The following is a 26,425-nucleotide window of genomic DNA, read 5'->3' on the forward strand; positions in this document are numbered from 1 at the left end:
ACTGCTAGAAACATCAACCAGGACATTACTTCCCTCAGTTCCTGAGATGTAACTGTTTTTAATGTTCTTCCCAACTTTAAATCTTGCCAGGTTTCTTTCTCTTCCAAGGTAATACAGCTCTGCTGTAAGGTTACTTCACTGTTTGAATCGAGTGCCTTGGGATGTTCTTCCAACGTGAAAGGTACTATATAAATGTAATTTCTTGTTGTTGCAAGTTGACTGCACTAAACTTGTGAGTCATGTCTGGAAAAGGTTTCACACATTTGATGGTGGGGGAGGTGGGGTGAATGAAAGGAACAACAACAACAAAATTACATTTATATAGCACCTTTGATATCAGAAGGAAGCCCCAAAGTGCTGAAGGAAGCAAATATTGTGAACCACAATACTGGTACGACTGTGCACCAACCAGTGGCTGGGAGTCTGGGTTAGATCAGGGTTGTATTGGTCAAGATCAGAGCTACACTGATGTGGTTCTCCATCCTGCTTTAACAAACTGTTTGATTTTAGCAAGGCAGCTCATCCTCAGCAACAGATTAACATGTCAGTGTCCTTAATCGTAACAAGGAATGATTGTGTATCAAAGTAGATAAAGCATACACTCCTTTCTCGAGTGTAGAGGTGCTACTCCACGTGAGGGACGCTATATAAATGCAAGTTGTAGTGTGTAAATCTGTTGCAAATTCCTCTCCTGGTGACTGTGTGAATGGTGGACAGTCTGTTCCCAGGCCAATAGTGAGCCACCAGGAGACTGCGACCGTACCATGATAGACCTCGGCAGCTCTGTACCACACCATGATTAGATATTTTGGAACAAGGTTGATAAGCAAACTTCCAGAGTTGCAGATCAGCAACAAATTCCTAATACAAGCAAACTTGTCACGACCTGAACATGAAAATCACTTTAATGAAGGATTGTATCCTACAAGAATATCATGATACACTGGCACCAGCCTGGAGTAAGCACCACATAGGAATTCACAACCACTCCCATTAGTTTTCAGGTTCAAACAAGGCAGCCATTTCCACACTGATGGAAAGTGGGATTATATTAATTAATGTGGACAGTGAGTCTTCAGACACGACAGCATTTGAACAGGAGATTCATTTACCAGGAAACACCACGGGAGGTAGTAAGAGTTCTTCGGAGTGTTGGGCTCCAGAATACTCTACATGTTGTAGAGGTTACTGTGTATACAGGACTGCCATTCTATCAGTTCCTGGTCACTGAACCACAGACTGATCTCCTTCTTGGCTACTTCAAAAGAGTCGCTGGCGTGGATGGCGTTTCTGTCAAACGAAGCAGTTTTTCAGGTTGTCAGACAAAAAGGAAATGCACCCTATCTGGTAATCATTTTTAATGGGCTGGAGAACAGAGACCTTGGGAGTACAGATGCAAACTGGTTAAAGTTAAAGAGCACATGGGATTCTAGCTTCTATAAATAGGGAGTATTGAGTATAAGAACAGAGATAATGTTACATTTGTACAAGACATTGTTTAGGCTGTAGAGGGATACACCTTATAGATAGGACAACATGGAAAGAACGCAGTGGAGATCCACTGGGATCATAGCAGGCATAATATAACAATAATAATATTCCTTGCATTTGATATAGTGCCTTATCAAGTCATTGAGACGTCTCCAAGCGCTTCACAGAATATACTGTAAAGTGGCTTTAGGGGTTAGTCTGGGTCTGCTGGTAGCACCTGCGGTTCTGAGAAAATTAAAGATACCGTCCTTCGGATGAGATGTTAAACCAACATCTATCTCATCCTGTTCAAGATGTCATGGCACTATTGGAAAAGAAAAGGAAGTTTCCCCCAGTGTCCTTGCCAACAGTACCCATGTGGAAAAATAAATTGTCATTTACTTCACAGCAGTTTGCAAGATTATTACTGTGCACAATAGGCTGCTGCGTTCACTTTACAGGGAAAAAAAAAAAAGTGCTTTGAGACCTTTAGACGTATTAAGGCTCTAAAGTCCTGTAGCTCAGTGGTTAGAGCACTCGCTTTGCAAGACGTCTGATAATAATCCCTCAAAAAAGACTAATAATAAATTGGTCATTTCAATCCACGACTGTTTGTGGGACACTGCTGTGCGCAATTGGCTGCTGCATTTCGTCCACAAATATACAGTCCATTCACTTTACAGTCTGTTCTGTGAAGCGCTTTGAGACGTCTAGTACACGTGAAAGGGCTATATCAAATGCAAGGATTATTATTATTAAATCAAAAGCAAGTATTATTGTTAGTGATGATGTGTTACAGTGAATGTGGAGAGACTTGAAAAGTTGAGAGCGTTTTTGCTGTAAGAAAGATTATAGGAGCACGTAGAGAGAAGAGGAATGGATTAAGATCAGGTAACTCTAGCAGGGGAGTGAGCATCAACACAGATAATCATGGACCAAATGATGAAATAGCCAGTGTGGGAGTGCTGTAGATTTCTTTCAGGATAGCTGGTAGCTTTTCAGCCCATCATACCTCTTTTGGCTTATGTGTGTTTTCCCTCCACACTTTTCTAGATTTTTCCTTTTCCTTTTCAGATGTTTTATCTAATTCTCTGTTAAAAGCAATTCTGCTTCAGCCACTGTTTTTAGTCAGTGGCAGTGTACAAATGCAAGTTATCCTCTGTGTAAATGAAACTTCTGAACTCGTTTCTCTGGTTTCTTCTCATAATTCAAGTCTCGTATCTTTGGTATCATCCCAATCTCTACTGTACCCTTTGTCTCTATGAACGTGACATTTTCTGAGGCAAGGCACCCAGAACCAGACAACACTGTAACTGCAGCCTACCCACTGTACGATGCTGAGAATGAGCCAAGGACTCTGGGACACTCCCTGCGTGAGGGGCGCTATATAAATGCAAGTTGTTGTTGAAGCAATGCCGGCGTGTTACCGGCACCTACCTGCTGATGTGGGCACAGAGGTCCCCGCGGATGGTGCCAGGACGTGCCTCTGCAGGATTGGTGTCTCCCACCATCGCCCGAGACATTCTTACAACGTTGTGACCTTCCCAGACCTGAGGAGCAGTCACAGTAAAAGCAGGAGACAACCTCAAGGTAACAGAGTGTGTGTGGGAGGGGGGGGGGGGGGGGAGAAGAGGAAGTGAGTACTGGACGGGGCAGGGTGAGCTCGTGAGAGGGTGGGGGGAGAAGGAGTCAATGAGTGTGGGAGTGAATGTGGGGGTGGGTGGGGGGAGTGAGCCCTAGGGTTGGGAGAAAGTGAGAGGACACCAGAGGTGAAGCTTTCATGACTTAAGACGTCAGGTGTTATCACCTCATGCTCACCAGAGGCACAGACTTGCTCAATCCTGGGCCGTGGTAAGCGGGGACACTTTGGGGCTCCCTTGGCAACAAAATGATGTGCCTGACAATGAAAGATCTCAATCAGCTTGATCCCTGGAGTGGTCTTGGTAGTCCAGTTCCTATGCCAGGCAGGTCCACAATACGAGAAGGTATATTTGTGGATGATTAAGAGACTTGGAGGAGCAGATCGGTCACTGAGGGATGGAATTATACCCACTCGCTTCTTGATAACCGTATAAACAGGTTGGGTAGTCCTAGCTGAGCGTACAGCTGGAAGCTCACCACACCACAACAGTAGGCTGTGTGGTTGCAACTGATTTATGTTCAGCAGTACCCACTATTCACGTAGGAGCTCAAATCCTTGGTTCAAGTCAACTTGTGGTAATAGTGGGATTGGGTAAGCAGGTGTGTCTCTCTGTGGAAGAAGGTGAACTTCGTACCAAACAGAAACCATACATATGTGGAGTTTTGTTTGGTATATTTTCTGCATCATGATGGGTTTTTGCATGTCAGATTCCCTGCTGACAGAAAACAGCCACATTCTGCCCACACCCACAGCCCAACCATCACTAGATCTGCAGATCAGAAGATCCTAACAGCCATACCATCTCCACACGCTCCCCACAGCCCAGTCCTCACCATAGCCACGATGGGGCCTGAACTCATGTAGTTGATCAGCGCTGGGTAGAAAGGCTTCTCCTGCAGATCATGATAATGCTCTGAAAGCACTTCCTTTGGAGCCTATAATGAATAAGTAAGTAAATCAGCCAATGCCTTGTAGTCGGGCCACTCTCCAACACCTCACTGCCTGCATCTTCGCTTGTTTCTGGTTCACTGGAGCCGGTGAGAGGTGCAACAAGCAGTCTAGTGTACAGTATCAGCTGCACAGTACACCCGCAACTCCTGAGTAGCTACATATTGATGAAGACAGGACAGGAAGACATTTGACTGAAATAGGTATTGTCGTGGTCATCCCTTTTGTTTTCTATGCCTGTCTGTGGTTTAAATATATTGAGTCATCCTCTCTTCCCCAAAAGGTTGCGGATGCTGGATCCATTCAAATTTACACCTTTAGATTTTTAAATGTATGGAAAAATGTGTTTTTTTACACGCATTTTTTTGTGCGTAAAATAAATACACTTTTTTAAAAATGTATTTAACGTTTTTGATACTTACGGTGTCAACAAGTCTGATTTTAGCGTCGATTGCAACAAATGGGCGGGTAATTTACCATTCTAGTATACAAATGAAGGATCGGAAGTGTACGTGTCTCCTATTGGGCAACTAAGGGGAGGATCATAAAAAGGCACAAATTACATCAAGTAATTGGTGTTATACAAATGGTTAATTTGGGGATTGGCTGAATAATGCCCATAAATGAATGAGCGTCACGTGCTCGTGGTCACTATTTTTCTACCTGATAACAGCGAAGGTACGTGCTCTGACGATTAACGAGGAGTTAAGTCAGGCGTTGGTTCTTCATGCACTTTTACATTAACTTTATTGCCAGTAGCTGCTAGGCTGTGTAGTTTAAGTGTGATTAATGTTTGTTGTTTGTCAATATTTATCATGTTGTTTAAGGTTTAATGCTGAGGGTTGTGGATTTCATCGAAGCTACAGTAAAATTCTGTTGAGCAAACTTAACCGTGCTTTCTTGAGCTCTCTGTATAAATCAAAGGAGGGAATACACAAACAGGTTCAGCCTCGGTCACAGAGGTGTAAAATAAACCTCTCATTGACTGAAGCTTCCCAATTTGCTTTAACTTAAATAGTAATTGATAGTACCTGGCGTCGTGGAAGAATGTGGGTGTACATATAAGGGATGATAGAACTGTCTCAGTATGCAGTACACATGTTACTGCTGAACAGAAATACAAAACTGATATAACAAGACACATTTTGCCTGATCATTTTTAGCGAGGGGTCAAGGTGTAATTCACGGTCTGCATCTCTCAGCATTTTCAATGTAAAAAAAAAAGTGGTAGACGAACAGGAGCAGAAGGAGGGAGTTCAGGATCTGTTTCTCGAGCGGTGCTGACAGTAACATTTTATGTAGAAATACAGGGAATTACAACAGAGGAGGGGAGGGGCGTGCGCTACTCCACTTCAGTGAGTTACTTTAATAGTAGTGGAAATCTGGAACTATCTCCCCCAAAAGGACGTGGATGCTGGATCCATTCAAATTTTAAAGACTGAGGTGGATAGATTTTTGTTACGTAATATTAATATGATTGTTATATGGGGCAAAGGCAGGTAATTCGAGTTGGGGTACAGATGAGTCATGATCTAACAGAATGGTGGAAAAGACTTGAGGGGATGACTGGCCTACTCCTGTGTCTCTGTTCCTAAATCTAATCCTTATTTTTTTCCCTCTATCCTTTTACATTGTTTCTCTTCAAACAGTAATTCAATTCCCCCCTTTAAATGTTATGATCTCAGCTTCAAGACCCACTCATCCCTGGTAACATGCTGGTTAGTGAGGATAAGTGCAGCATCCTTCCTACCTGCACCAGCTTCATTCCGATCAGCTGAAATCCTCGCTGTTCAAAGCGATGGATTATTTCTCCCACCAGCCGCCTCTGGACTCCATCTGGTTTCACAGCAACCAGCGTCCGTTCCTGAATCCCAAGGAGTCCTGAGGGGTGAGAAGAGTTTACAGACTGAATAAGAAGCAGTGAGTAAATGCATCCCTGCACCTCCCGTTAGGAGTTGTTTAATAATAATTATTCTTGCATTTGATACAGCAATTTTCACGTCTTCTCGACGTCTCAAAGCGCTTCACAGAATAGACTGTAAAGTGAATTGACCGTATACTTGTGGGTGAAATGCGGCAGCCAATTGCACACAGCAGTGTCCCACAAACAGTCATGGTTTGAAATGACCAATTTATTATTAGTCTTTTTTGAGCGATTATTATCAGGTGTCTGGAGTAAGGAAACTTGCCCAAGGATTCACCCTGCCGGGAATCGAACCCAGGTCTCTTGCTTGAGAGGCAAGTGCTCTAACCACTAATCTACCTCTCCTCCTGCTTCCTCATAGAACATATTCCTTCCCAATATTCTTTGTGCCAAAATGTGCTCCTCCTTACACTGCAATGTTAAACACTATCTGCCAGAGTTTTGCCCATTCACATAATCTCTGTCTTTTTCGAATTTCCACTGTCCTCTCTTCCTGACAATTCCCAGCTTCACCAAACCGGGGAGATTTGCTCTTCTGTTCCTATATTCAGGTCATTTATATATTTCACTTTAAAGTCCTGATGTGAGGCTTTAAGCCGCCACAACCTTCCAACTCAAGAGACGAGAGTGCTACCAATTGAGCCAGGTTGACACCCTAAATAAGTGCCTTGATGAACTTGTTCTTTGTAGTAAAGATCTGGACATCATAGAGGGAATTTCAACAGCTTGGACCTTTCTGGTAGTGTTTGTATATGGAATACGTAACTACACCCGAACTTTTCTCAACAACAACAAACTCACATTTGTATAGCGCCTTTCACGTTGGGAGGAGGTCCCGAGACACTGGACAATCAATGAGACAGATCTTGAAGGAGGCAAGGGAGGGGGTGAGGTGGAGGGACTGCAGGATGGAGTTCCAGAGGGTGAGGGCAGAATGGCAGAAGGCCGGCTCGTCAATGGTGGGGCAGGCAAGGCAGGACGTGAAGCAGGCCAGAGCCTGCTGAGGGTTAGGAGGGATCTGGACGTCAGAGATAGGGCACGCCTCGTCAAGATGTTATCTCTGGACAATTTTGACAACTGTGCTAATAGTTACCATCAGCCCGGCTGACGGGACGCCTCACCGTCTCCTGTTTCGTTTCTAATCTGGTTTGCAGAGGAGCTGCCGGTTTTGTTCTAATAATCCCTCCAAAACCAAAAACAATAATAAATTGGTCATTTTCAATCTACGACTGTTTGTGGGACATTGCTGTGCGCAATTGGCTGCCGCGTTCGCCCACAAATATACAGTCAATTCACTTTACAGTGTGATCTGTGAAGCGCTTTGGGACGTCCTCCCGACGTGAAAAGCGCTATATCAAATGCGAGGATTATTATTATTATTATTATCAACTACCATCGTTAACCAATGAACTGGGAGATAGCAAACGTCATTGAGAAGTGAGCTCGTTAGTCATTAGGCTCAGAGCAGAAACTCTGCCCACTCACCAGGAACGCAAACACCACAGCGTACACCCACTGGAACCAGTAACAAGCAGCAGCGTAAGTACAGTATGCTTCAGTGCTTTAAAATGTCAAAATTATGCCACAACAAAGGGATTGAGATCAGCAAACTCAGCAATTCTGACTTCCCAAAGTGTACAAGATCCGGTCTGTCTTCTAAAAAAATAGGCCACATTCTGCTCCGGGTTTCTGGCAACTCACGGTATACAGTGGGGCACTGTGCTACAGCGCACACGGTTCATTACATAATATTGAATTATGTCAAATTGGATTATTTTAATTGCATTAAAAATATGAATGGAATTTTAAAAGCGTGGTTCCATTTTTAGTAAATTAAGACCCCCCCAAAAAAAGGATGACTGTTAACATTCTCGTGGAGTCCTGTAGCATAGTGGTCAGCGCATAAGGTACAAAACAGCAGCTCAGGAAGCGTTACTTAATACGTTACTGTATTACCGTTATTGCATAACTATTATGTTACTGACACTGTGCGATTGTTAGTGTAAATAATGTTATAAATAATCTTTGCATTTGATACTGCGCCTTATCACGTCTTCAAGATGTCTCAAAGCATTTCACATGATATACTGTAAAGTGAACTGACTGGATATTTTGTTGGCAAAATCGACTGCGCACGGCAGCGTCCCACAAACAGTCGTGGATTGAAGCGACCAATTTATTATCATTATTTTTTTCAAGGAATTATCATCCCCGGAAAAGAGCTCTGCGAATCGACCATAGCCGGGTTCCTACTTACTGCTCGGCAAACAGAGGCGTGTGGAGTAAGGTTCGAATTCAAGATCCTCACCCTCACCTACAAGGCCATTCACGGCCTCGCTCCCTCCTACCTCTCCGACCTACTATCCCCCTACTCACCCGCCCGTACCCTCCGTTCCTCCGGCTCCGGTCTGCTCCACACCCCCCGCCCCAACCGCCCTACCATCGGTGGCCGGACCTTCGGCCTCTCAGCCCCGAGGATCTGGAACTCTATCCCCCAGTGCCTTCGCCGCTTCCTCCCTTTCCTCCTTCAAGGCCGGTCTCAAGACCTTTCTCTTTGACTGTGCCTTCAGCTCCCCTCTCGACTCTCTACCCCTTCCTCGCTCCCTCCCTTCCCTCCTCTCACCCTGACCATTTCCCCCCAATGCTCGGGTCCTGACCCAACTGTCCAGCGCCTTGGGACGTCCTCCCGACGTGAAAGACGCTCTATAGATTAAATCTTTTTGTTGTTGTAAGGAAACTTTTCACCAAGTAAATCTTTCGCCATGTAACTACTATCTTACTTCAATTGGGACTATTAATGCATAACTATATTGTACTGTATTAAAAGTGTTAGTATGTCATTATTACTGTTACCATGTCACTGTTATACTATGTCACTGCACTAATGTCATTACTGTATTTTGCTGCGTTGACTATCCTCCTTGGGGTGAGAGGGAGGTAAGCAGAGACTCCTTGGAGATGAGCTGGTTCCACTGTAACGTTTGGCCACAGTACTGCATTATTATGTTCCTGTGTAACTAAAAAACATTCCTTACATTTGATATTAATGCCTTTCATGTCGGGAGAAGGTCTAAAAGCGCTTTACAGCATATACTGTAAAGTGCAGTGACTGTGTATTTTGTAAGTGAATGAGGCAGCCAATTTGCACACAGCAAAGTTCCACAAACAGCCACAAAGTGAATGACCAGTTTTATTTGGGGGATTGCTGACCAGGACACCGGGTGAAACTCCCTTTCACTTTCTGAATAACACGATGCGATCTGTAAAGTCCACCTGAACAGGTGGATGGGATCTTGGTTTAAGGTCTTATAGGAAGAAGGGCACTTCTGATCATCGAGCCCTAAACTGGAGCGTCAGCCAATGAGAAAGCCGGTCAACTCCAGCGTAGAGCTGGATTATCAGTCGTGTCCACCTTCGGATAAAGAGGGCTGATTAGGAGCTTGAATCCACAACCTTCTGAGTCAAAGGCAAGAGCGCTACTGATTGAGCCGGGTGTAACCATACGAGTGTTACGATGTACAGTAACACCCACACTACTGTGTCCCTCACTCGCTACTGCTCTGCAGCAAACCCAGAACAGTCCTTAAAATAAGAATTCACGACTCCAGTGAAGCGCGCACAGGTCTGCTCTGCACGAATCACATAATCGTCTAAGTCGTACATCTGCCCAAAGAGACCGTTGAATTTCCTATAACTTACACAGTAACTTAGAGCTCAAACAAAAAAATACGCAGCGACCGCAGTGCCTTCTGCGAAGCCCTTCGCAGACGCGATAAGGCGCTGTGTCAGACGCGAGGATTATTATTATTATTAAGTGCAAGTCCATCACCACCACCACCACCACTACCACCACTACCATCACTACTACCATCACCACCACCACCACAGGGGCGAGTGCTGAGAGTCACAGAGAGAGAGAGAGAGAGAGAGAGAAAAACAGCACAAAGCAAACCCCCGCCATCACGGCCTCTCTCTCCTCTCTCTCTCTCTCTCAGCGCTTTTTTGGGGGTGAATTTGATGGCGATTTTCGGGGCTCAGCCCCTGACCCTCAGCCCCTGACCCTCAGCCAACAAACCGCAAAGTCTGAGTGATAACCCCTCTCTCCCCCCCTCACCCCCCACTCCCCCCCTCTCCCCCCCACTCCCCCCCCCACTCCCCCCTCCCCCCCCCTCCCCCCCTCTCTCCCCCCTACTCTCCCCCTCCCCCCCCCACTCCCCCCCCCCTCCCCCCCTCTCTCCCCCTCCCCCCCCCTCCCCCCCCCTCACCCCCCTCTCTCCCCCCTACTCTCCCCCTCCCCCCCCTCCCCCCCTCTCTCTCCCCCACTCCCCCTCTCCCCCCACAGACGCGCTCTCGGGGCCGCGGAGGGAAGTTGGAAGTTCGCAAAGAGAACCAAAAAAAGAAAAGAAAAAAAAAAAAAGTTTGGCCCCAACTTTTTTGAGCGCAAAAAAAAACCCTTTTGGGGCTCTGAAACGTCTCCGTCATCACCGCATTTATTATCATTATTATTGTTGCGCCTTCAAACAGAGACCCTCCGTCACCCCCTCTCCCCCCCCACACCCCCTCCCCCCCCGTCACCCCCCCCCCGTCACCCCCTCCCCACACCCCCACACCCCCTCTCCCCCCACACCCCCCTCCCCCCCCCCGTCACCCCCTCTCCCCCCCCACACCCCCTCCCCTCCCGGTACCTACCGGAGCTGCTGTAGCGGTGTCCGGTGTCGGGGCCCGCGGGCCTGAGCCCCGCCCGGGGGGCCGCCCGCACCACCAGCCCGAGCCCGAGCCGCAGGGTCATGGCGACTGATACCCCCCCTCCCCCCCCCCCCACACCCCCCCACACCCACAGCTCAGTCCCCCCCTCCCCACTGCTGCGGGTCTCTCTCTCTCTCTCTCTCTCGGTGTGACTCCCGGTCCGGGTTGTGAGTTGGAGGGCGGAGTCGGGATCAGTGAGTGAGTGGGAGGGGGTCCGCAGTCACTGCGCGGACCCGCCCCACCCTTCCATGTGATGATGATGATGGTGGTGGTGATGATGATGATCGCGGAGCGGCCGCGTGTTTCGGGCGGAGACGGCGGAATAGCCATAGCGGGCGGTGAAGGGAGAGCCCGACCCGACCCCCCCCGCCCCCCGGTCGGGGTCCGGTCCTGGTCCGTTCACGCCGGAGGGGAAATCGAGTCGCTTTACCCGGGTCCCCGACCGCGGTCCAGCGCGAGACGCCGCCCTCGGGCCGGCACGGAGGCCACGCCCGGACCCCGGGGCCGGCGGTGAGATCCAGAGAACGGTTCCCGTTGCGTCGCCGATCGCGGCCCACGTCGGGATTTTCCCGTCGGTCGGTCGGACGGACGGACGGTCGGACGGAGGCGGAAACCCGGCACCGGCGGATCCAGACCGAGCCGCGGCTTCCGTGCAATTCCCACCCACGCCCGGAAATTCCGGAGATAAATGGTGGGAATGCGCACTCTCCTCCCCCCACTCCCCCCGATTACCTACTTCCAGACAGTATTAGGCACAGGGTCGGCGAGAGCCAAGGCTTTCGGGCCCCCAGAGGGGGTGTGTGGGGGTAACATGGTTTTGCTGGAACTGCTGGAAGCTGAGAACTCCTGTTGTACCTTAACTCGGATGATAATAATCCTTGTTATTATTATATAGCACCTTATCACATCATATACCTGACACCAAGTCGCCTTATCGGCTTCCCAGCAAAGTGCAATTTTGCTCTGAGAAGTGGGACCCCCAAACCGAAGGATTCCCAGGTTTGTGAGACGTTGGAACGAAGGTCCTTTGCCCCGTTTGGTCTCAACGTTCAAGAGTACCCTCAGCCGCTTAATGTAAGTCAGTCCAAAGTCTTCCTTCCATCCCATGTTCACGATTCCCTCTAAAGCCATAGACTATGGATTAGGTTCAATATTTATTTAAAAAATTCGTATCTACACAAACAATTTTGAAAAAAAAACGCAAGTTATTAAAAGACAAGTCGTGGCTGTGGAATGCCACAGAACCAATGGTAGCAACACAACTATTAAAAACCAGTGTGTAGGTTTAATACACTTCTCATGTAAGTGTTTTCAGGCACAATACAGAGTCTCATATATTTACATCCAGAAACACTGATACAGTCCTGGTCAAAGCTGGAACCTGTTAGAATGCATGGACATCAATCGGCCTTTACATAAAATATTTCCACAATTCTAACAAAATAAACACTCAATGGGATCATTTGTCTGCCACAGAGCTCCCAGGGGCAGCCATGGTCCTCATCCCAAAGAGACTGTATAATTGCAGGCGTTCAGTACAACTGTAAACACACCTTCAAAAGTCACAGGCATAAGCTGGTCAAAGCCACATGGATACAGTGGTGTGACCAACAGTGCTACTCTGTGGTATTTGTCACATTTATTTTCGCATGGGGGGTGGGGAGGGGAGGGGGGTGGGGGCAACAACTCTTTTTATGTACAGAGAACACAGAGCGTTCCATACCACAGAGTGGTTCTATGATGGGTAAAAGCAGCGAGCTTTCGTTTTGAGTCAATTCTGAAGAAATACGTAGCAAAGCTCCAGCAAGCCTCAGCGTCAGAAAACTTCCAACCTTCAAAATGGCATTGAGCATCCGATTGCGGAGGTCAATCAACACCAGCGCTGCAGTACTCTGAAACGGGCTGGTCACATTCTGTTAGCTGGTGGTGCAGCAGCACTGAAATGGCCATGGGGTGGGGGGGGGAAAGAGACTAGCAGGTCATTTTGTTCTCCCAGTTGAACAAAGAAGTAGAGCCTTGAGAAGCCAAGGGAGGACTCAGTGGTGGTGGTGGATGGGGGGGGAGGGGGGAAATGGATTAAAGTTTTGGAAAGTGCAGGGCTACACTACCTCCCAAGCAATGGGCAACCAGCACGGCTTACAGCAACTGGCGGCTGCCCCTGATTCTAGAAGAGTTCATGTGTCCATCCAACAGTAGGCTGGAGCACAAACACTAGACTTCCACTTATCTACAGGGTGGGGAGTATCTTCAATTGGAGTCACTGCAGAGTTAATCAAATACATTCCGCAGAATGTAACCTGACTCATTGCTACCTGCAGCTCTGTGCTTCATTCAGCTTTGAGACATCTCAACAACGTGATAAGGCGCTATATCAAACAAAAGGATTAATTATTATAGGTGTAGTAGGCGGCAAACCCTAGAAAAATCTTTCTTTAATAAAAGTTCATTTTATTCATGTGCTCTTCGAGGTGAGAATCAACCGTACGAATAGATCAGCTGACGGCGAACCCAATGATGGGAGTCAAGCGCTTAAACTCAAAAGGCCACGCTGGACCAGAAGCGTGTCTGCGAGCGTTACCGGGAGGTGCACTGCGACACACACGTGCATTCACATCCATCCACTCACGGCCAGAGCTGAAACTGTCCGAGTTGCAGGGATTTGCAAAAAGTGCGTTCTCCGTAGGAATGCAGTCAACCTGCTAAACATGTTACCTGCCGATTTACCTTCAACTCAAGAAAACAAAAGAGCTGCACTAATAGTTGCCATGGTGATGTGAGCAGATACGGAACAGCTTAAACTGAGTACATGCACTCTCCTTACATTCATCTCAGCAATTCAACCGCACACGTCACCAATTTGCTTGGGGATTAGGCACGGGACCAATTGGTGGCAATTCACAGTAAAGTTCCAGATAGCGACACACACAAGGACCACTCCCTTCAATGGGGCGTAAAAATAAAACGTGCAGCTTTTCAGACACAATGAAATGATTTGCAACGCAATTTGGCTCTGCATTCAGGCTTACATTTGACGAATACAGTCAGATCTCCCTAAAGAGTCAAGGTCAGGAGTCAAGAGACTAGAAAGCAATAACAAAAGAAAGTGCAAACTGAAAATCGATATGAAATGTTCCTGCGAGTGATGCTGGATCTGACTGGATAGAGCAGGTGGGAACCATCATGAGTGAGGCTGCTGCAAAAAATACAGAACATGGGGAGGAATTGAATTGAACACTAATCAAAATCATTTAAACCAGATTACCTGGTAGAAAATGAGAGCTATTAACGAGGCAGCAATGTCTTGAAGCTGGTAAGGTCTGAAGCAGGACCTGAGGTCTCACTAATGAAGTACCAGAAGACAGCAGAGATGTGTTTCTCTGAAAACGTAACTCAGTAGAGTTGCAGCTTCATTCCCACTCAACACTCTCAGTCCACGTGTTCTGTGCTTCTAACTGCAGCGCAGTCAGGTGAGGAGCAGTCACCAGCGCTGCTCCAGTCAGCCCAGAGATCAGGAACTTGAGCGAGGGACAGCCACAAGTCCACTCCACATTCACCCAACATACAGGCCACTGCTTACACCTCAACCTAGGTGACAAAGTCCTGGTCTCCGTTTTCTCTTTCCCCTCGCACACCCATAAAATGTAGACACGTGACAGCCAAGCCCACGTTTCTAGATCAGTAGACAACTAATGTGCAGTTGTAGAATACATTCAGCAAAAGGTTCCCAGAGCAGGGGCAGCACAGCTGGAGACAGGCGGCAGCAGTCTCTGCTCTAGAAAGATACAACTGGCTGGCACAGAGGAGCTGCAGCACAAAGAGTCTGGGCAGAGCGCTTTCTTCTGTCGTGCCCTGGTTAACAGAAGGCATAACCCAACGGGCCACAAGAGCAAGTCTTGAATGGAGAAGTCAGAGTGTAAAAGGGGAAGAAAAGGAACATTACATTTTTTGCGTTCCTACCCTTTCCTCATGTTTTAAATTTTCCTCCTTTTCAGTCTGGTACTTGTGATGTCTCAGCCTGACTTTTTAAAAGCAGCCTCCAGCACTTGTGCCTTTTAAAGCGCTTAATATTTTAGGAGTGGGTCGTGACGCACACGAGAGGAGCAAGGACAGTCGATTGCAGGAGACGCGGGGGTGGGGGGGGGGCTGTGGGGTGGTGGTGTGGGGGGGGAAATGAGTGGAAGTCTAACGAAAACATTCTAAAACAAATACATCTTATCAAACTTAAAATCTGTGTTAATTAAAAAAATCCAGCATATTTAAATGAGATTTGAAAAAAAAAATAATCGATGGACTTCAGTGCATTGTACAATGCAATCACTTTGTCCATTAAGCAGGTGCCTTGGTATCTATCACACAGGAATGATATGACCTCCGTTTTGAGTGCCCACTTACACAGAGCAGACCTGATCGAGCCAAAACCACACAGAAGAGCGCACGCTGGGGTGCTGAACAGGAGCGCTGCCTGGTGAAGTCTTGTCACTCCAATGAAAAGGGCAAGAGACCGGAATGATGCGAAGGTGCAAACGTTCGACGTCTATTCAGTGTTGGCCACATGATTATCGGCATCATGTCAAAGATACTGAATACAACCAGTGATTCCTGCCGGACAAAGACACAGACATTGCTGCAGCATCATACCGAGGGTCCGACTAGCAGGTTACACCGACAGCCTGGCGACAGGACGAGGGAAAGGCATGAGTTGGCACAGAGGGGCTATAGCTTGATGGTTCCCGGAGGTAAACTGCCGTTACAAAGCCTGTAGTAACGCAGGTCATTCACCAGCCTGTGCACACTCTGTGTAAATGAAGGCAGATCCTAGTGCAAGAGAAAGAGAGCGACAGTTAATTTAAGCATATAAACTAAGCTTTTCATAAGAACTACAGTAACAATGCTTCAGTTTGTAGAGTAAAGCATCAAATACAATTTCAGGACGCAGAGAATTGTTTTAAACATTTTGTTTCACGCACTTCTCACTCGAATCAGAGTGATATAGAAGTAGGAGAGTGGAATTAGAGAAAAACACCAGCACACACTAGATTGGATGAATGACCCCATACTATATGTATCAAATTGAAACCTTTTGATCAAGAGCTCAAAACTGACATGGCTGTGGAAGCATCTGTGTTTGCTTACTGCTGCACCCGAACAGTGGGCTAAATGGGAGAGCACTGCATAGTGCAAGATTCTCCTCTTCTCTTCCCCGTACGCTGATTGCATCAGTAGAGTGTGTTAAACCAGAGGAGCACTATCCTGCGACACTGGATACAACCTGTATGGATCTTCCTGCTACACAGCTGTTTCTGTGATTCCCCCCAAAACAAGATGTACATACTATGGAATCTGCTGATATTGGTAGATCGTAACAGAAGATCAGCCATGATCTTATCAAATGGCAGGGCAGGCACGAGGGGCCGAATGGCCTACTCCTGGTCCTAATTCTTAAGTTCTTATGTAAGAATTGGGAGAAAAAGCTCACGATGAACATTCTTTTTGAATAAATAATGATAAATATTATTCTTGCAAATAAAACGTGACGCTAAAAATTGAGTGAATTCAATGAAATACTGCAAAACACTGCCTATACTTGCATTTTATACCCGTGTTATAGGTGAACAGAGACCACACAAAGCTCACAGCACACTTCCAAACAGCTCCTTCATTTTCAGATCAGGGGTAACAAATGGGAGCCTTTGCGGTGCTGTGATGCACTCAGACAGGAGTGCACTTCACATACCCGCGGTGCTGAGCTGAGGTCATTGGTGCACCATCTCAATGTTTAGAAGTCACCTGTGAGTGTGCGATTTGCACATCGATCACCAGGATTGTAGTATGTGCGTGTGTGTCCCAAAAGTAAAAAAAACAACTTTTTTAAAAAAAAATCAAACAACTTCATGATGAAAAAAGAGAATCTGACATTAAAGATGGTGTATGATCAGAAGATAAACCAACTTGAATTTATATAGCACCCTTCACTTAGGATAATGTCTGAGCACTCGTAAGGGTTACTGTGGAGGGCTACAGGAATTGAGGGAAAACACCACAGCCTCGACCTTGTTTACTAGGAATGTAGCTTCTGATAAGGAGTGGAGTACATTGAAAGGAAATATTTGGGTTTGCATCCGGCAATTGAAAGATGGCAGTGTGAATGCTGCCTGGTAAACGTGCCTCACAGCATTGATCCATTGGGAGCCAGCCGAGCGTGGTGACGACTGGGGTGATGTGCATCGCCCACAAATATACAGTCAATTCACTTTACAGTATATTCTGTGAAGCGCTTTGAGACATCTAGAAGACGTGAAAAGCGCTATATCAAATGCAAGGATTATTATTGTTATTATTAGTGCAGCAAGGATGCTGGTGATGGGAATTCTGTGTTGGCTGGCATTTATGAATGGCAGAACTGGAAAGGCCGGTGAGGAGCGCATTTACAAAGCCACGTTGTGAGGTAAAAGTGTGAATTAATGGTTCAGTGGTAATTTGGTGCGAGATAAATCAGCAAATCTGTTTTTTTTGGTGAATCTGGATGAGGGAGCACTAGCAGTCAGATACCTTAAAAGAATTCTCAGGAATCAGAGCCACTCTGAGCTTCCAGAACATGCGGACAGTAATGCAAACTGTATTTGATATAGATGTAGAGATGTTTTGAGACCTACTTGTCATGTGCAGAGTATACTTACACCCAACACGGCACAGTTACTAAACAGTGTCTACAACATCACATTTACCCAGCACACCTGCGACTTTCACTGACAAACCTCTACTGCAAACAGGACATGCAGACATGGGCTTTTTAACCTGAGAGGCCCAGACATTGGTTTAGGGTTACATCCACTTTGTACTTGTTGCCTTGTGCGATTCCAGCTCTTGGGAATAACTAACCCTGTCCATTTTGAAGTTCCTGCCGAGTACAGTCCTCTGATTGGAGTCGATGCCATCACAACAGCCCAAGAAATGGGGCAAAAACACAGTGTAAAAGCTGCTGAAGTCCACAGAAGCCATGTTGTACACGGCAATGCCGATGTCTTCCTGGAGCAGATCATGCGACTTGTGCACTAGCACTTGTAGCAGCACATTGATAAACTGGAACAGCATTGTTGTACGGAAAATTTTCTGGAAAAAGGAAAAATGACATTAAGCTCCAGAACAACTCACCCTCTCCATGTTTTTGTCTAAGGTGTGTCAAGAAACACAGAGAGAAAGGTGACTGAGGATACAAAAAAGGCAACATTTCCCCCCCCGTTCTAAAGTGTTGCTCAGAATCTAGTTGGATATCCAGTGTAGAAGAGCTACATGCTCAGGTCTATTTCCTTGTTGGATCAGAGGTGGGACAAGTGTGGTGTACGCGGGGAAGGTATGACATGCATCGTAGGCAGGGTGCAGTGATCGCGCACACTTGCGAGTGGTGGAAGGAACTCACCTTGTGGTACAACTTGTGTTTGGTGTTGAGGGTCTCCAGATGCAGTAGGTTCTGCTTGAAGATCTGAATGTCCGGTTGCAAGAAAGACTGGCCAAAAGCCTGGAAGAGCAGAACAGATACCGGGTGCAGTGTGCTGGCTTTAGCATTTCACTCTGACCAATACCTTCAATACAGTCATTTGTGTAACATGTTCAGTGCATTTGCACTGAATTGCTGCCTCACAGCTGAGCAACAACATGATCTTACTGCGTGAGGGAAACACAGGCATGAAGCGAAGACCAACCAAGTGGCACAAGCTACCCACCCACGCACCTATGAGCACTTGGTATTTGATGGTGACCCAACATATCACTTTATCTGCTCCTTTATTATACAACAGGCTAAGCTTGCACACAGAATAGTCATTCCACCTTAACAGTACCATCAGCGGTTGGGCCTTCAGCCTCTACGCCCCCACCATTTGGAACTCCATCGCACATTCCCTTTACCTTGCTCCCTCCCGTGCTTCCTCCAAGGTGAGCCTCAAGACCCTCCTTTTTGACTGTGCCTTCAGCCACCCTCCTATCCTCCCTTACCCCAGAACATCCCCACCCCTGCTCGGGTCCAAATCCCTGACTGTCCAGTGCCTTGGGACGTCCTTCCAATGTGAAAGGCACACTCTCAAATGTAAGTATTATTATATTATTCAGTGTGGAGGAAGACAGATGGAAGTTTACCTGCATAATGGCAATAAAGTGCACCTCGTTCTCCATGGGCTCCTCAGCTGCTCCACGCTGCACACTGGCCAGGATGGAGGACTTGAAAAAGAATCGCCAGTTATGGTGCAGGATCTGAAAAAGTAGCTCAAAGAGCTCCATCTTCACGTCAGGCGAGGGGCGCTGCAGGACAAGAGAGCAATAGCACTGACGTTAGAGTAGAACCCCCCCACCCTGACATGGCTTCACCTGAGTAGGTGTAACCCCAAACAATACACTACAACAAGACCTACCCAAAGGGGATATGAAGTTGCTCTGCATTGAATAAGGCTAGTCAGTAGCCTATAATACCTGAATAAAGCAACTCATCGCAGGGTGTGCAGACCCACCAGCTTAAATCTAGCTCCAGTGCGTTCAATTGTTCTGGGACACTAGCTTGCATGAGGGGCACAATATAAAAGTTGTTTTGTGGTGTGTGAATTTGGCAGGTACACACAGAAGCCCGATGCATCAGTCCTCTTCTCTGTATTGTTCGATTCATTTCTATAGAAAGTGGCACTGGTTTGGTGCTCGCCACTTTAAAGCAGCAGTCGGCGCTAAACCTTTTTGTGATGCTGTGTTCAAATTCTCATCCACCCTCATGTGTTAATACTGTCCTCTGGTAAAAGAGGATCCAAAACAAAATTTAGAATTAGAGATAAACTGCTTTGTTGCAAGATCACAATCATTTCTTTATACGCACTTAGGGTTATGAGAATGTGGTATGCACTGTCACAGAAGGTCATAGAGGCAGAATTGATTGGGCTGTTTAAACAATAGCAACATAGGAAGTAAGGGTATGGAAAAATGGAAAAACCCTCAGTGTAAAGAGATGATTTATGATCTTGCTTCTCACCAGCTTCTCGAATTCTAAGAGTCTAATGTATTCTCATTTGTGGTATGGCTTGAGTTTCAGGTAATTTCGATCTGGAAAACTGGTGCTGCCAGCAGCTATTGTAGGTGAGGAAAGCTGGCAGGCATGTGAGGGCTGTTTTGAAACAGGAGTGACTTCAAATCACTCACCAGATCACTGGAAGGGCTGGCAGGATGGAGTGGACAAGACACAACACTGAGCATGTCTATAACAGCAACACTAAGAAGCTGCAGTTTGCTGTTGGCAGTACTTCGAGTGTACGTACCTCGGCCACAATGGGGTAGACCTGCTCCATACACAGGGAGATGATGCTGGGGAGGAAGGGTTTGAAAGCTTGTCCTGGCTCCTGCACCACCACCTGCAGGATCTTCAGGAACTTCTCCACCACACGGCAGCCTCCACTGTCCTCGTGTAAAATACTCTCTGCCAACTGTTCCCTGCATAACAAGGGGAGGATACAGCACACTCAATCATTGGACCAGTCATGTCATCAGTACGCAGTCTCCCTTGTAACATGACTGTGTCCTCAGCCTCCAAACAGCACCGCTCCAACTCAGGTAAATGCACTTTACCCATGTGTAAGAAAAGTCACATGTAAATGTATGCTACCCATACATCAACAACAGCACAACTGACCTGAGAAGCCAGTCACACTTAAGACTGCTGGATAATAGTGTGAGTAATGGACGGTTTACCTAGTGAACATGTTGAGGAACGTCTGGATGACTTGCTCTGTGAACGGGACACCCATCTGCACCCTCAGGCCTTGGAACAGAGTGAGGAAAAAGCTCAGCATCTCGTCCATTACACCTGAAAGACAGGGGAAGGTAAGAGACCAGAGCAACAGTTTACATTTATACAGCACCTTTTACATCGGGAGGACATCGCAAAGCACTTCAAGCTACTGACTGTACAACCACAGTGGGATATGGGGAAAGGAAAGAGAACCAAAAGCAATCAGAAAGATGGGCCTTAAGGCTGGCTTTAAAGCCGGGCAGGGAGAGGACGAGGTGGAGCAGCTCCAGGATAGAATTTCTGAGAACAGGAGGAGCAGAATGAGGTCCACAGGCAGCCAGGCTCCTCTCCCCACCCACCGGGGCAAATCTAGGGGTTCTTCAGGCAGATTCTAGTCTGACCTCAACCAACAATTACCGTTGCTCCAAGGACTCCTCACAGCCTGCAGCTCAGGCTTTTACACTCTAGCACAGAACATATTGAAATCTCACTTACCAGGGTGGTGAATGAAGATGGGGAAAAGCGCAAGGGAGATCTGCACTGACTCCTGAAGCGACTGGTAGCAGATCTGCCTGGATTTGGTCACCTCTCCAGAGATATTCTCCACAATGTACTTCAGGATACTCAGTGTCTGCTGCACCAGCATTTTGGCTAAAACGCAGAGAGGAGAACGTGGAGATGGCACGTTACATGCAAAACAGGGACAATTCGATCACTTGAGAACCAGTACCACATGTGTAACTAACTAGAGCTGCTAAACAGAGCGAACCTGCAAGTTACATCGACAATTAAGTCTGCTCAGCAATGGCTGGTCCCAGCTGCAGTGCTGGAAGATGTTGCTGTGATATTACAAGCAGGGCCTTTAGCCCAATTTTATCGTTGGGTGTCTTGACGCATAAGAAAACCCATCACCACGCTTAAAAGTATCCAAACCAGAGTTCGCTGCCCCCCACACCTACACATGTATTGGAATGGAATGTGCTTGTCCCTGGACGGACACATCCTGAGTATTAGCGCAAGAGACAAGGCTTGAGGACCCCAGAATATGCATTAAGGAACTGTTGGGAGTTTAACCAGTTGAAACCATATAGCTTGCCGTTAAAAGCTTTCTCGCTGCTTGTCGAGCTGGGACCACCCAACCCATTAGGGCTGTGGCTTGCAGGGTTAGCAGGAGCTGAGGGGGAAGAATCCCTGCCTCCAGCAACTGGTCTGCCCTTTGAAGTGTTATTGATGAGCCAGACTGACTGGGCTTTCATCGGCAGTGGACTATAGTTTACACCGGGAGAACTCAAGTCCAGCACGAAATGTGGGTAAGGTACTCACGGTCCTGCAGCCCCACTTTACTCTGTGAGAGGTCTGCGCTGGCCTTGAGCTGCCGGTATTCTCTGGTCAGGGTGGAGATGAGGTTGGCGTGATTGGTGGAGCGGTTCCCCCACTGCTGATCGCTCTCGGGAAGGTTCGGCCACGGTAGAAGCAGCATGTTGGACAAGGCCCTGCAAACCAGCACCCTCGCCTGCCAGGGGAAACAGGTCTGAGATTAAACATTGAATTTACCCAGCAACATACACGGACAGATGCTTTGCAAGGATGAGCCCCTTCACCACAGTTTACACACCCATTGTAGCAGCAGATGAATGACCCACATAGCTCACACCAGGTGAGAAGCACACAATGCCAAGCCTGAACTCTGATGCCAATCCCTGAAACTCCCCTCTCCCCCACCACCCAAGTGCAATGCATCTCAGTTACGGTGATTAGAAGCAAGATTTAACAGGTTATCTGTACGCTTACAATGCAGCCTCCCATACTGACCTCTGGAGGGAGCTGTCGAGCAGAGCCATCCGTGATCCTATCAAAGACCTTCTGGATGGCCCGGATCCTGACCAGAAACACTGGCCGCACGGTCGTGGCTAACGACACCAGCAAATGGCACGCTGACAGCAGCAGCTTCTCTGGCACCTGCAGTCACAAGCAAATTAATACAAGTTCCCCTGCCTCAAACCCATTCCGTGCCTCCTCCCCACACCACCTAGGAAGTCCTTCTGACGTGGAAGACGCGATATAAATATCACTCGTCACTGTTGTAGGTCTGTCTCGCAACTGGTCTCCCACCCCACCCCTGGTAGACTGGAACCCACCTCAAACCAAACCCCAATAAGTCGAAACTCCATCAGGCTCTCAGAGGGGAAAAGTTGGTGGGTTACAAAATAATGGTCATTGACCACTTGTACAAAAGCCTCCCTACTCCCCCTCAGTCTCCAAATCAATCCAAAGGAAAATGGATAAATTGAAAAGTAAACAATATTAATGGAAATAGGGAACAAGATGGAAAGTGGAATTCAGAATAAGGCATCTGTGGGGAATAAAATAGATATATATCGGGAACAAAATACAGACAATGGGCTGAATGGTGTTGAAAGTTTCCAGAACAACAGCAACTTGCATTTACATAGGGCCTCTCATTCAGGCAAACATCCCATAGCGCTTCTAGATTTTAAAAAAAAGTTTATTTTCCCTGAAAGGGTGGTCGAGGCCGATTCGATAACTACTTTTAAAAACGCGGTGGATGGGTATTTGAGGAGGACAGGTTTGCAGGGTTATAGAGAAAGGGCTGGGAAGTGGGATTGATATTATTGCTCTATTCAAAGAGCCGGCACACACTCGATGGGCCGAATGGCCTCTTTTTGTGCTGTAGAATTCTATGATTTTCCAGTTTCCCAGAGAAGCAGTGACAAACCTTAGAGCTGATGAGGGGAGCAGTGGCCTCCATGGCAGTGGAAATGAGCGACACAAACTGCTCAGGATTTTGGCGCTGAACTTCACTGTAGAACTGAGCTAACCAGTGTGAGTAGGCTTGCAGTGCTGCCAGTGACTGAGCATGACTGAAAGAGAGGGAGGGAAACCACAGGATCAGTGAGCAATGTTTAGCCCCAGTCCTGTTACACGTTCTTTAAATGTCGCACATTAAACCGCCCCAAATCATCACGAGTCCCCCCCATCCCCCAACAGTCACATAGCTTCTCCACTACCCCAACTGGCACATGTTAAGCTCCCCCACCCCAGCGACCATCACACAGGCCCCCTACATGACCCCCTTCCCAAAAGTCACATAGCCACCCACCCCACCTGTCTGACAAATAGCCAAGTGCCGTGGACTTACACATCAATCAAATCTGGCTTCAGTACCGATGGCACTGCTGTTTCCATGTCATACAGCTTGATCTGGGATCCGTATAGTGTCATTTCCACTAGCCTGAAAAAGAGTCACAGGAAGATCAGAAGTAGAACAGCGGAGAGGCTGCAGGTGGTAGGTTTAGGAATCTCCTCGCAGCTGGGTCATGAAACAATTTGAACACCTTTCCTGAGGTTGCCTGCTCTAACTGTAGAATATATGTAGAGTCAAAAAGTAGCCAAACTGTATGAACAACTTCTTCAGACAATGGTTACAAACTGGCACAAAACAGTTCAGGGATCTAGCAACTCCATGGGTTTCCTGCTTTTCCAGTAATTAGAAATCACACACGCACCACCAGCCTACTACTAGTCAGTGTAAACGGAGTGGAATAATCTGTAGGTAGCGAGTACATTTGTTGCACAAAAGATGTCACACAAGTCAACAAGTCACATAGTGAGTTAACAGAGGGTTTACCTTTCCACCACTCTCAGAGCATCATTGAACCTGCCAGCAAAGACGTCCCCAATAAAATACTCAGCCAAACGGCCACTGGCCTGGAGCAGCGAGCTGAGATCCCGCAGTGAACAGTGCAAGCGCCTGCAGTCATTCTCTGCTGTGATGTTCAACCTGTGGACTGAAGGCGACAGCATTAATCAACCCTCACACTCCAACCTTCCCCTCAGTATAACCCACACTGCTCCATCCCTTCCTATCTTCAGTGTAATCCATATCCCCAGTCATTTCCGTTTGTTTCAATGTGAAATTAACACCTCAATACATCTTCCGTTACACGATTGAAAAAGAGAAAGAAGTTTCCTCTGGAGTTCTGGCCAATAATGCACCAGATTAATTGGTCATTTCCAACAAGAATACTTGTGGGAATGCCATGTTGTAAATGAATGCCTCTTTCGCCTCCAAGAATAGTCACGATGCTTGAAAGTGATCACTTAAAATGGCTACAATATAGCTTATTTCATTTATTTAGGAAGTTTTGAACCTCTGTGTTTACTTTCTGGTTAGCTGTTCACACGGTGTTTCTTGTCCCCACTGACTTACCTTGCCCTGAGGTGACTACGAACTGCTGCAATCCCAGATAAACATCAAGGTTATCCTGTAGAATGGGAAACTGTGAAGAGATGAGACAAGGAATGGAATAAGTTCTCTGAGATATAGTGCAAACTGCTCACTGGATGTTCTAGCATTTAAATCCAGCTTTACAAGTGCTCAATTCTCCCAAACAAAGAACAGTGGTGAATATATTGCAATGATCATCTTTAAGGCAAGGCTTGTGGAATGAGTTGTACTTACTATCGTAGAGAACGCATGTGAGGGGAGGAGCTCCATCACTTTGGCCACCACCTCAAGGCTCTGCCGCAGGTAGCGCTGCCACTCCGTCTGTTGCTGGAGGGATATGATCAAAATGAAAGCTTGGGAAACTGTCCCGGATGCAAGCATAGAGAGCGCACAGCAACAAATGGTCACCATAACTTTTTCTCCCCGAAAATGTCAACAATAAATTACATTTGTATAGCGCCTTTCACATTGGGAGGACGTCCCAAGGCGCTGGACAGTCAGGGATTTGGACCGGAGCAGAAGGTTGGGATCAGGCGAGGTGGAGGGCAGGGAGGTTAGGGATAGGAGGGTGACCAAAGGCGCAGATGAAGACGAATGACTTGAGATGTGCTGTGAAGGAGGTGAGGCGACTCTTCTGAGGCATTTGGGCTTTGGATGGGGTTGAGTGCCACAGGTGCTAGTCTGCTGCACCTTGGCTAAGTGGCAGGGTGTCTGACACAAGCAAAACCCATCACCATGCTTAAGAGTATCCGAATCAAACTGAGAATTCCAAGTATCCCACCTACACATGGAATGGAAAGCACACTCTCCCTGGAGGGACACATCTTGCTTACCTAATTCTGGAAATTATTAGGTGCAGGTTGACAAGAACCAAGCCTTAGGGACCCCAGAGTGTGCATTGGGGGTAGTGCTGGAATCTAACCCTAAAACCACATACTTTGTCATTCCACACCTCTGTCATGTGATGCCTGATCTAACCTATTGCCATAGGCTGCCACATGTCAAAACCTGCATTGAAGAAATTACTTGCCGACACCCACTCAATGCTCCAAAAGCTACACTGCCGAAGGTAATATGGATGACTTGGGGAACTTGTGACTATAAATCTGAACGCTGTCAATTTCACGAGTATGTTCATCTCAAAGAACCTGATGTGGAACTTTCCAATGGTTGAGTGGCACTGTGCCACACAGACCCCTAAAGTCTCATCTTCCAATCCTGTGCTGAGTTACTAATGTCACCTGGGGCAGCAGTCAGGGCTGCAATTTGTCTCAGCCTGCAGCACTTAGGCTTGGCTGAGTGTCCATTGTGTGCGACTTGATGGCGAGTGAGATTATCTGACAGTACGAGCATCACACTGAGCCTGTCCAATGTATGAGCAACTTCCAGCAGCGAGTCTATGGCTGGTGAATGTTTATCAAACCTTGGTCTCCAAGCACAGAACATTCGCAGAAATCAAAGGGACAATAGAAGAGATCAGTTTTTTTTGTCACTTGTTCCTTCTAGTTTAAAATATCCTTTTGCTACTCTTGAGGCCTGCCATTTTGTACAGCTAGATTCTAGCTTTACTGTGCTGGAGTAGACTGAAGCAACAAGCTTGGGTGACTTCAGTCACTATATTCAGCAGCACAGCAACCACAAGTGTCGAGCAGTGGGATCAGGACAAAACAGAAACAAGCCATGAAT

At 47.0% G+C, this 26,425-nt stretch overlaps 2 protein-coding genes across 4 annotated transcripts in view; both read right to left on the reverse strand.

Moving 5' to 3' along the window:
• Nucleotides 1-887: 887 nt before the first annotated feature.
• nme4 (NME/NM23 nucleoside diphosphate kinase 4) lies at nt 888-10,798 on the reverse strand. 2 transcript variants are annotated; one of them, XM_042340975.1, is made up of 6 exons: nt 10,674-10,798; nt 5,811-5,941; nt 3,946-4,047; nt 3,289-3,367; nt 2,908-3,020; nt 1,187-1,290 (listed from the first exon to the last, which is right to left on the reverse strand). In XM_042340975.1, exons 1-6 carry the CDS (start codon nt 10,771-10,773, stop codon nt 1,261-1,263), a joined length of 555 nt encoding a protein of 184 aa, XP_042196909.1. In that variant the 5' UTR covers nt 10,774-10,798; the 3' UTR covers nt 1,187-1,260. The 2 variants fall into 2 exon arrangements, with proteins under 2 accessions (XP_042196908.1, XP_042196909.1); XM_042340974.1 differs by lacking the exon at nt 3,289-3,367 and having other exon boundaries at nt 888-1,290.
• A 4,439-nt stretch (nt 10,799-15,237) lies between these two features.
• xpo6 (exportin 6) overlaps nt 15,238-26,425 on the reverse strand; it is a 43,657-nt gene continuing 32,469 nt past the window's right edge. For both annotated transcript variants that reach the window (XM_007893677.2, XM_007893675.2), the window contains exons 11-24: nt 24,974-25,066; nt 24,722-24,791; nt 24,140-24,299; nt 23,651-23,743; nt 23,228-23,372; nt 22,303-22,449; nt 21,814-22,003; nt 20,986-21,141; nt 20,451-20,565; nt 20,021-20,192; nt 18,864-19,025; nt 18,148-18,246; nt 17,610-17,840; nt 15,238-15,545 (exon numbers count right to left, since the gene is read on the reverse strand). In XM_007893677.2, the coding sequence (XP_007891868.1) occupies nt 15,444-15,545; nt 17,610-17,840; nt 18,148-18,246; nt 18,864-19,025; nt 20,021-20,192; nt 20,451-20,565; nt 20,986-21,141; nt 21,814-22,003; nt 22,303-22,449; nt 23,228-23,372; nt 23,651-23,743; nt 24,140-24,299; nt 24,722-24,791; nt 24,974-25,066 (1,935 nt within the window). In that variant the 3' untranslated portion in view covers nt 15,238-15,443. The remainder of the gene's footprint in view (nt 15,546-17,609; nt 17,841-18,147; nt 18,247-18,863; nt 19,026-20,020; nt 20,193-20,450; nt 20,566-20,985; nt 21,142-21,813; nt 22,004-22,302; nt 22,450-23,227; nt 23,373-23,650; nt 23,744-24,139; nt 24,300-24,721; nt 24,792-24,973; nt 25,067-26,425) is intronic.

Source organism: Callorhinchus milii, unplaced genomic scaffold, assembly GCF_018977255.1.
Source record: "Callorhinchus milii isolate IMCB2004 unplaced genomic scaffold, IMCB_Cmil_1.0 Scaffold16, whole genome shotgun sequence".
Taxonomy (NCBI): domain Eukaryota; kingdom Metazoa; phylum Chordata; class Chondrichthyes; order Chimaeriformes; family Callorhinchidae; genus Callorhinchus; species Callorhinchus milii.